The sequence below is a fragment of the Lichenostomus cassidix genome, chromosome Z, assembly GCF_008360975.1.
Source record: "Lichenostomus cassidix isolate B80296 chromosome Z, HeHo_3.0, whole genome shotgun sequence".
Classification (NCBI taxonomy): domain Eukaryota; kingdom Metazoa; phylum Chordata; class Aves; order Passeriformes; family Meliphagidae; genus Lichenostomus; species Lichenostomus cassidix.
In genome coordinates this window covers 34,094,882-34,105,322 of record NC_139511.1, presented here as the reverse complement: position 1 = coordinate 34,105,322, position 10,441 = coordinate 34,094,882, and the positions used below count along the sequence as shown (strand labels likewise).

Here is a 10,441-nt window from a genome sequence, read left to right as displayed (position 1 = left end):
TAGATGTCATGGGTGCCTGGCATTTGGCCAGGGTCAAACCACGACACTAGGTAAGGATGTTTGTAAACTGAAATCCTGTCCGCAGTTCCCACCGTGCTATGGGCACACCGGCACCCCGCGCTCTATCTCTTTTCGCCCTGAGCAAGTACAACAGACGCTGCAGCCATTCCCGATAGCTGCAGCACGGGACACCACTGCCTTACAGCAGCTAGCCGGCAGCCAGGGGACAGCACACTTCAAATGCGAACACGACACTTTAACAGGACAGAGATGTCTCTCTCTCGCTGCCCTAAAAGGAGCAGCTACGTCGGACAGCGGGGATCGAGCCGAGCAGGGCTCAGCCAAGTAGGGCAAGGCAGAGCATGGCCGGGCCGGGCCGGGCCGAGTCAAGCAGCGGCGAGCAGTAGCAGGGATGAGGGTACCGAGCCGCGCATGCGCGGTGTGGGCACTGCTGCCCCGCGCCGGCCGTCCCACCGTTCGCTCTGGAAAGCGCTGGCAGGGCAGTGCCGGCCCCGGCCGCCGCTGGCCAATCATGGAGCGCTTCGTCCCCCTCCAGCCCCGCCTCTCCCTTCTTGTCGGCGCCATCGCGCCGCCCCACCGCCACCGCCTGTTACGTCACGCTCCCCCGCCCGCTGCGGCTGCCGGGGATTGGCTGGGAGCGGCGAGGGCGCGGGTCACGCGGCGGCGGGCTCGGGTGGGGCGCGGCGGCGCGGCACGCGATTGGCCGTCCCCTGCGACAGCCAATGGGAGCCAAGCCGCTGGATTCAAACGTTACGGGGCGCGGAAACGGGCGGTTAGTGCGCGAGGCATTCGTGAGGGGAGAACCCGAGAGTCGTGTGCCCGTTCCGCTGCTCCAGCCTGTGGTGCCGCATTTGTGCTGCTTCCCGCTATGGCTCACAAGCAGATCTACTATTCCGATAAGTACTTTGACGAGCAGTACGAGTACCGGTAAGAGCCTGCGGGAGAGTGCGGGAGGGCCAGCAGAAGGGATTAGGAAGATGCGTTCTGTAGGATGGAGGCTCGGGCAGGCGCCTCCGCCGAGGTGTGCGAGCTGCCCTCAGGGAATGAGGAGGCTCCGCCGGGGGAATGGGGCCAGGGAGGGCACAAAGCCAGTGGGGAGGTGCTGTGCAGAGCCTCTCCATGAGGGGTTTCCGCGTGGCTCTGGACCGGCTGGAAGAAGGGGTTGGCTGACCCAGTGCTGTTCTTGCCTGGCCCAGATCGCTCGGCGAGCGGCCAGCACAAGCCCCGGCTGGAGGGTGATGGCGGAAGGGCGGTGGCCGCTCCGCCACTCTACGAGGGGGTTGTGGCAGACCTGGGATGGGGCAGCGTCGGCCGCTGCCGACGGGGGACTGTTAAAGTTGAACTCTTCTGGGCTTACTTAAAAGCAACATTATGAATATTTTAGAAGTCCAAAGTTCTTATTTTTCAAGTAGGTGATAGGGCAGCCTGTTGCCAGGAGCGCATGCTTCTCGAAGTGTAGAATCACTGGAGTCTGAAGGGGTCTTAATCTGTTCTAGAAGGCAGTTTGGCTTCCAATATGCAATTACTTTACAGATGTAACGTTCAATAGTCGTAAGTGATTTTAAACTGGATTCTGGAATGGGTTTCATAATCACGTTCATGCCACGAGTCAGTACTCTTATTTATGGGGAAAGCGAGTATTCGTAACCTGCTTACTGTCTTTCAGTGCAGATCTGTTCCAGTTTTCTAGTGTACAGTGTGTTGTGTGTGTGTTTAATCATTAAAACTCCACAGACATGTCATGCTGCCACGAGAACTTTCAAAACAAGTGCCAAAATCTCATCTGATGTCTGAAGAAGAGTGGAGACGACTTGGTGTTCAGCAGAGTCTTGGCTGGGTTCACTATATGATCCATGAGCCAGGTGAGCACGTCTGAATAGAATGAGACAAACAAGAGTCAAATATCAACTGTCTGGTGCTCAGCTTAAGTATGTGATGCATAACTCCTACTGTGGAATCCATTTGGAATTCACTACTGAACGTTTAGACTCTTCTTGCTATTTTAGTCCTTTGCCAATGAAGGCAACATAACCTTTATTTTCAGCCTTCACATCTGGCTCCCAGACTTGCAAAATGCTAGCTTTGTCCTACATGTGTATGGTTTATCTGTAGACAAAAAATATCAGACTGGAAGGTGTTCCTACCTCTGCCCACAGGAACAGGCTTCTTGTTAGTTCTTAAGTAAAATGAGTATGCAGTGACTGAACCAATGTTACTGTAATAGCATATCTTTAAATCATAAAGCTGACACCTACCTTTTTGTACAACAAATGAATAGATGCTCATGTAGATGAGGTCCTGTATTAATGCTCTGAAAATTCTACAGTATAGTTTCAGCTCTAGCTGTAGAGTTTACTGAAAAATTAGTATTTCAGTTTATGTGGTTTGAAGCCCTAAAACTCTACTAACTAGGATGTTGATATTGTGAGAACAGCCATTCCAGACAACTTACCATTGACAAGCCTGACTAAAAAGTAACAGGTAAAAAAAGTAAATTGCCACAGCAGGAAGTTCCAAGTTTCTGAAGAACCAGGTGAAGAAATCAGCTTAGTTTTCCAGTGTTTTGCTCATCTAGGTACCTTCTATACTTTGGACTTTCCTGGAGTAATTTAAAATTAAGAAGATTGATAATAATGTCAGCTATCTGTATAAACTAAAGTGGATTTGGTAGATATTTGATATGTACCTGACAGACAGTATCAGCAGTTTGTTGATCTGAGTTACAGTAACAGAGTTTATCAACTAGCCCTATGTAAAGAGACATAAAATACCCACTATTTTCCCAATACTTCTTTCCTGTAAGGATCTTAAGTTTATGATGCTGCCAGCATTGGGTATGAAAATAAAAACTTGACTGTTATAAGGGTACTGCAAAGTTGGTCTGTTAATATTACATGTGGGGCCATATTTGGGCTTCCTAATACATTTATTTGAAAGTGAGCTTTGACTATTGTTAAAAATTAAAGAAATCCCTTTGATCAAGACTTGGACAAACTGGCACTGTTCAATTTTCTTTCTGCAGAACCGCATATTCTGCTCTTCAGAAGACCTCTTCCAAAGGATGAGCAGAAATAAGCCATCACCTCTTGAATCTTCTGGAACTATGTATATGAGTGTATATATATGTTGGTAGTATTCAGTGAATACTTTGAATTTACAAAACATACATCCAAATCTGTGCATGAGCTGTATTATTCACAGCAACAAAGCTCAGTCAATTGCAATTCCAAGTAGGCTGCTATGATGTTCAGAGAGATGATTTTGTCTTTACTGTTAATGAAAGTGCCTCTCTCACTTAAATTGTGTTGATGTTTGTGTTCTATGTTCTGATTAGATCACCACTTGCTAGTGTTCTGTGACTATTGCACTCATATTTTCTGCTGTAGTGTAATATGTTCCAAATCCAACAGTGCATCTGTTTAGTAGTAAGTGGGCTTAAGAAATAAATTTTCAATGTTTTATGAAATATAAGCGTCTGTCTGGAGTTGTAATTTATTGGACAAAATAATTACTGTCTCACATTTTTCAAGAGTAGCTATTTCAAAAACCAAGTGATTTGGTGAACCTATTTAGTGATTACTTGGTATACGCTGAGGGTTGAGTATACCTCAACCTTTCAAAGAGCTGTTTTTGCGCTCTTTTGTTTAACATTACTTACACCAGTTAGCTTTCTATCACAAGGTTTTTACTCTGGGGTTTTAGCCTGCTCTTCCTGCCTTGCCGTGCACATTGTCTCTGTGGTATCTTGGGACTGTGTAGTAGTAGCCATACAACCTGGGTTTATTTCAAATGCAAATTAGTATTAGTTATATAGAATTTGGATGGCCAACACAAGCAGAGTTGAAGTATTGTGTTCTCCATGTCTAATGTGTGCTCTCATGGAGACAGACAGAAGTACCCTGGAAAGTTTGGTGAGGAAAAGAGCCCTTGTGTTTCCTCTACAAGCGGCCAGAGCAGTGTCTCAGTAGCAGTGTGTCCCAGGCCTGGTCAGAGCAGGACTGGCCGAGCCTGAAGCAGGCACCCGCACTAATGAGCTCTGCTCGAGTCATGCTTTTCCCCGGAACTTTACCACCGGATCCTGGCGCCTTGTCACCGGTGCCTGCCTGCCTGCCTGCCTTTTTTTCTCTGCTGTCCCTTCTCCTGTGGGACAGGATGGGCTGCCCGTGACGGCAGGGTGGGTCACACGGGGCAAGCCCCAGAGGCGGTCCGTACCGCTTGCCCCGAGTACCGGGCCTGCGGCCCTCCCGCGGCCCTGCCCAGAGCAGCCATGGCCGCGCGCACCGCGCCGGGCGCGTGGTGGGGCGGGGCCATGGCGTCATCGCTGCGCGCCCTGCGCCGCACCGGGCGGCGGGAGCGGGGCCGCGCCCCCGCGCCATGTCGGCCGAGAGGCGTCGGCGCTCGGGCCGCGGCGGCGAGGTAAGGGCGGCGGCAGCGCCCGCAGTCCCCTGCCCCTCCCCTGCTCTTCCCGGTGCGGAGTCACTCTGCGGGAGCCGCGGGCGGATCGCCTCGGCCCGGGCCGAGCTGCCGCTCCACGGCCCGGGGTCGCTCACCAGCCCGGGCCGAGCGCGCCGGCTGCCCATACCCTTCCCCGGACAGGGAGACTCCCTCCGCGCCCTGGATCAGCCTTTGGTTCAGGACGCGGAGCAGAGTCCTTCTGGAAGGGTGAAACCGGGGGGGAGGGTCGCTCAGGCTGGAGCACAGCGAGTCGCTTCCCACCGCTTGGGACGGGGAGCTCCAGACATTGCTTCCAGTGAGCTCAAGTGTGGAAACCTTCTTGTTCAGAGTGGAGGGTCTGCTGCAAGGGCAGACATTGTAGGAATGGGTGCCAAGATTCTAACCAGTAGCAGTAGTGTTGTGCCCATGTACCTATTTCCGGGTAAGGTTCGGGGGTCTTAGTAATCAGTTTACAGTCACAGTTGCTTCCTGCGTGTTTTGATGACATGGCAGTAAATACTTCGAGTCTCATTTCATTGTCCTTCCGTATATGCACATCCAGTTTAAGTCGATGGTAATTCAGAACAAATGGAAAACTTGTCTTAATAAATTTGTGGTGTTCTAGAAAAAAGAAGGCTGTAAAATTAAATGTTCGTTTCTGAAAAACTGCCTTAAAATACAGAGGTGCACAGAGACATTATTATTACATACTTCCAGAGTTTGATTAACAGTAATGCTAGTATATTTAAGAATTTTAGCTTGTACTGTTCAATTATTAAGTAAGAATTCAAATATTTGCATTTACCGTGTCTTGTTTTAAGCAAGCCTCTGTCTTTTACATAGCTGATCTTTGTGTTTCATGATAAAGAGAGTATTAAATGACTTTCCAGAGCAGTCCCATGTTTCTTTGAATTCCTTGGTTTTGTTTCACCTTATTTCTCTATTTCCTTTTGGTGAGCTTTATTGTTTTGCATGTTTTGCTGGAAGAGAGCAAACTAACACTTTCCAATGACAGTTAAGCTCACAAGACTGAGTATTTTTCACTTATAACATTAATATCCAAATGCATGTAGCCAAAAAACGTTTTGTTTCTCAGGGCATCAAGTTGTCAGCAGAGGTCAAACCATTTGTTCCAAAACATGCGGCGGTAACTGTGGCATGGTCAGAACCCTCAGAAGCATGTGTCTTTCCTAGGTATTTAACTACATGCTACCCATTTGTTCAGGAACCATCTTTGGATAAGTATGTATATTTTCTGAATCTTATTTCTTGGGGGATTTAAACCTTCTGGTTTTGGACATTGAGTGCTCTTAGGAGGCCAAGGTTCCAATACATTATTAGTCCAACCATAGAAATGCTTTTGCATTATCTTCGTGATTTAGTTTTTTACATTTACATTCTCCGGGCTTACACCGGATACCTTATCTTTTGCTCACAAGGGCCTGTATTGTTACAGAGCATTGAGGAGGATTTGATAGTCTGTAGTGATTAGTCTGTTTTTTGTGTGTTTTGGAAGAAGCTGAATCCAGTCCCTGGATAAAAGAATTTTTGGTTATGACCGGGCTGAGGTAGATGTGGTTGTATACAAGGAAAAGGATTCTTCAAGAAGGTTTCTCATCCTGTAAAGTATTTAATATATGGGGCCTCTTCTGGATCTACTCTCCACAACCCATGCATCTACAGAAAGGTGGTTTTAGTAAAAATGCTCAGGTTTCTGAAAGTTTTGGGGATTTTCTGTTAAAGCCCCAGAAAGGTATTAGTGGTGGACTTAAAAAGGTATTTCTTAACCCAGAGCAAGCTAGAAAAAAGCCTACATAGTAGGATGAGAAATAATGCAGTCTTATAAGAATCTGATGATGTTACATAGTTCTTTCATTGTTTCTCAGGACCCTACACATTGAATTAATTATACAATTACTCAAAGTTATTGATGTGTCCATAAAAATTCAGTTAGAGCATTAGTGAACAGTCATTGTAGGCCTTCATTTTATCCTACAGGAAATCTCAGTATTTCCAGCCTATTTTCATTTGTACTAGAAATTTAACGTTGAGATGAGTATGGCCTGTTCTGTGCATTAGAGAAAACCCACAGCATTAGCATTAAACCAATTACTATTAAAAAACAAAAAAACAACAACAGCAAAACCAACAAACAAACAACAAAAAAAAACCACAGACAACAGTAATCTTCTAATGAGTGTTTTGCCTTGTTCAGACAGAGACATGTTTTTGAGTTTCAGTGGGTATATTTCTTCTCAGTAAATTCATTATAAGCATTTTTTTGACTACATTGTATCAGAATTGCAACAGGCAGTACGAAGTGTGTTATCTGAAGTGTCTTGTACTGATGTCATTATCTACCCAAAATTCTGAGGTTGGCAGTTTCATGGTGAGCAGCTTTAAAAACTGAGTGCAACTTTCTAAAGCAGAGAAATTTCCATTCTCTCTAATCAAATCTGGACTTTACGAGTATGTATTTTTCTCAGTGTGGAAGGAAATTGAAAGGGAATTTTTGAGCATACATTTAAAGAAAGAGGCATGCCCCAGACATGTTGTGTTTTTTTCATAAAGTGTGATGGTTACATGCAGGTCAGTTAATTATTATTTTATAATTCTACATTGTATTTCATACATGTTTTATACTCCATAGAATGTTGTACTTGTACATTGTTATTGTCGTTTTAATACAGGTTTTAATGTTTGGATTTTTGCAGTCAAGTATGTGATGCATGTCGTGTCCTTACACTGTGCTTTTGGTTTGTTTCACAAGAAAAAGCTTACTGAAAATAACTATGAAGAACGTCAGTAACCTTAAACAGGCATGAGAACTATAACTGTAAAGCAGACTAGCCTTGAAAACTTGGAAATGGCTAACATCTGTGTTTTAAGATACTTGCTTAACTACATGTTTTCCCAAAACAAAATTAATTGTTTTCAAAGAAGTCTGCACCAGTGAGCAAATACTTAATTGAAATAACACAGAATAGCTTTCTTTTGGAATAAAGCTTTCTTGTTAAACAAATTGTTTAGACAAGGAATATGTTTGTTAAATCAACAAGTAGGTGCTGAAGACTTTCCCAGGATGACTTTCATTTCTTTCTCAATATCCATCACATAGTGTTCTGGGAGATCCTGCCTTCCGTGAATACTCCAGCTGCTCTTACTCACCTGGTGTTGGTGCAAATGTGTATCCAGTAGCTGGCTCACAGTATCAGTCTAACAACTCATCACACTATAATGGTTCAGGAATAGTCAGTGACTCTGCTGAGCAAACATATCCAGTCAGACAAGAAAGTAAGAGTCTTTCAAAGGTGAGCAAATTTGTGTTTTTTAAAAATTAATATGAAGTTCTTACTTTAAATCAATCTTTATAAATGTTTGGTTCATATTTTTAATGAATCATTACTTTTTGTAGTGATCATGAATGGCATTTAAGGAGGATAGTAGTGTAGAGTGCCCAACTTCAGAATACTGAAAAGTTAATGGAATTCTATGCTTCAAATCAATACAATTTTTCAGGCAGCATTTTTTGAACATGAGGAGATTTTTTTTTTTTTCTCAGAAAGCAGTGTCTAAGGGGGCAGGGGGAAAGGCCATTCATTTGGGAGCTGTGCTTTCCTTTTGCACTATTTGGTCTTGGAGGGTGGGGAGAAGGGCTTTTTTTAAGCCCAGTAGCAGCTTCCATGAACCTGACTTAAGAGAGATCTGGTGTCTGTAATCATCTGTTTGATAAGACCACTTCTGTTGTTGAAAGGTTTCCAAGATTTGCTGCAGGTAGAACACAGTCCACAAGAAAGGAGGGACTTGTGTTGCTGTGGAGAGGGAGGAAAGGTTCATGGAGGGAGGGAAGGTTAGAAATGCACTATTTTTCAGTCAGACATAAAGCAGATGTTCGATAAACATCTTCAGTCATTTTTATGTGTGTCTGTTTGGGGATAAATTTCCCGAAAATTGCGTAATATTTTCAAACAAAAAATAGACAAATCTCTCAAAATATAAAAGGAAAGAAACCCTAATGTATTATTAATTCATTTCCCACTGTGGTTAGACATTGTGTCTCTGAGATTTGTAAAGGCTGTTGTTGTTTCCAGCAATTTCATCCAGTCTGTTCTGCAGTCACATCATTCTGGTGGACCTTGCTCCCTACCTGGTAGCTTCACTGTGGTCAAGTGTATGTAGAGAAGTTGTAAGACTAGGTCCTTAGCATGCATTACTAGACATAAGCTGCAAAGTCTAGACACCTAAGATTATTAGTTTTCTTGCTGAAAGGAGGATTAAACGCTGAAGCTGTCTGGGGAGAGGATGAGCACAGCATTAGCAAAGGTGATGTAATACAAAGAAAGTTAAGCTTCTGGGGAGAGTTCTGTGATCTTTGTAGGGGCTTGGTCTAAGTTTTGTTTTACAGTCTTCTTGTCATTTTTTCCTGTCACATTTTTTATGAACTTCAGAGCAATGATTGATCTTTGCAGCTTTGCATTAATTTGATCATGTCTCCTAATGCTTTCACAATTTAGCTTTGGAGATGAAGAAATGCCTTGTCCTCCCACCTAAGAAAACAATTTTGCTGCCAAATGTTCTCTGACTTTAGCCCAGCATTCTGTAAATCAGAGTTAAGCCACTTGCCTAGGTTGGTATAGTTTAGTTTGCATAGATGCAAACCGAGTGTTTGTTCCTTTCTTGCTGATTCCTAAGCTCAGCTCTGCCAAATTGTGTTTTGTGGAAGAATCATAAGATTTTCATGACTGTGTGGGTGAATGTGTGTCCTTTGCAGGGGTCATGTAGGTGTGTCTTTTCTAAGTAGTTTGCTCCAAGTTTTTTGGATGTTGTGACATCAGTCTTACAAGGTTTTGCTCATGGTATGTCATTTAGTCAAAAGACTGGCATGCTTTTATGATTTTAGCCCTGTTCTAGAAGAACTTTGTTATAGAAAATCAGTCTGGATGATTTAATACCAAACAATTTTAAACTATTGGACATGCTCTGATTAATGAGATCTTAAAAGTGCAGTTGTCTGGAGGCATATGTATATATTCATCTTACTTGGGCCATAATATATCCTAAAAATGGCACAGGTAACAAGGTAGATGAAATTAAATAGCACATCTCTGCATGGCTGATCCTATTTTTATTGGTTATTTGTGGTTATGATATACGAACTGTTTGTGTTGTATTAGCTTGATGGTGAAACTCCAGATGCAGAGGTGGTTAACTGTGACTCATGGCAAACTTGCTAGCTTTACAAAGTTGAAGTAAAACCAACTAAATATGTTGCAAATACTTGTAGCAGAGGAGCTCAAAAGAAGGTGAGAAAAAACTGGACAAGAAAAGGCATGATGGAGGTGATTCTTCTGTCAGAAGTGTGAATAGAACTTCTGCATGCAGCAGAGATTCCGTGAAGCCAGGTACAAACATGTTGATTGGTTATAAGTACATGGAATAGATGTAAAATGTAATATGTGCAATACCCTGCAGTTTATTACTATGTTTCTAAATCTAGAATAGTTAAGGAAAAAGATACCTTTTTTGTGTGACTCATTTGAGATGGAATGGTGACCTGTCTTTTCCTGATTGAAAAAATTCACATAAACTGATATAAAAAGTTTCTAAAACAAGCATCTGAATTTATAGTTGCTTGTTGCAGTGTTGTGTATACATGTTGATTATAGTTGTGAGGTTTTTTATTTAATATTAGCTGTGCATAGCAACAGTCCTCATGACAATTACTGTAGTTATGTTAACTAGTGTACCATGAAACCTACCTAGAAATGATCACAAGCAAGTTTAATTACTTAGACTTTACATGCTTTATTTAGACAGGTTCAATAAAACTACAAACAAGAACTCAACTGAAACTTCAAAACCAGAGTCTCGTCCTGTACCCACATTTGAAGCTAGCATTCTGGATTTCCACAAGTCACAGAGTTTGGGAAGCAGTGAGATACTGAATGTACATCATAAAAGTACACCAGTAAGTTTGGTGGAAAGT

At 43.3% G+C, this 10,441-nt stretch overlaps 2 protein-coding genes across 5 annotated transcripts in view; both read left to right on the top strand.

Annotated features, from left to right (window-relative positions):
• Window positions 1–761: 761 nt before the first annotated feature.
• CKS2 (CDC28 protein kinase regulatory subunit 2) lies at window positions 762–3,492 on the top strand. Its single transcript, XM_085042525.1, has 3 exons — window positions 762–948; window positions 1,756–1,883; window positions 3,044–3,492. Exons 1-3 carry the CDS (start codon window positions 890–892, stop codon window positions 3,094–3,096), a joined length of 240 nt encoding a protein of 79 aa, XP_084898651.1. The 5' UTR covers window positions 762–889; the 3' UTR covers window positions 3,097–3,492.
• Window positions 3,493–4,343: 851 nt separating this feature from the next.
• The window catches only part of SECISBP2 (SECIS binding protein 2), a 26,101-nt gene continuing 20,003 nt past the window's right edge, over window positions 4,344–10,441 (top strand). Inside the window, exons 1-5 of one of the 4 annotated variants that reach the window (XM_085041766.1) lie at window positions 4,344–4,437; window positions 5,552–5,697; window positions 7,574–7,766; window positions 9,743–9,857; window positions 10,269–10,423. In XM_085041766.1, the coding sequence (XP_084897892.1) occupies window positions 4,396–4,437; window positions 5,552–5,697; window positions 7,574–7,766; window positions 9,743–9,857; window positions 10,269–10,423 (651 nt within the window). In that variant the 5' untranslated portion in view covers window positions 4,344–4,395. Of the gene's footprint in view, window positions 4,438–5,551; window positions 5,698–7,573; window positions 7,767–9,739; window positions 9,858–10,268; window positions 10,424–10,441 lie in introns of all 4 variants that reach the window. The other 3 variants (XM_085041765.1, XM_085041767.1, XM_085041768.1) reach the window with 3 other exon arrangements.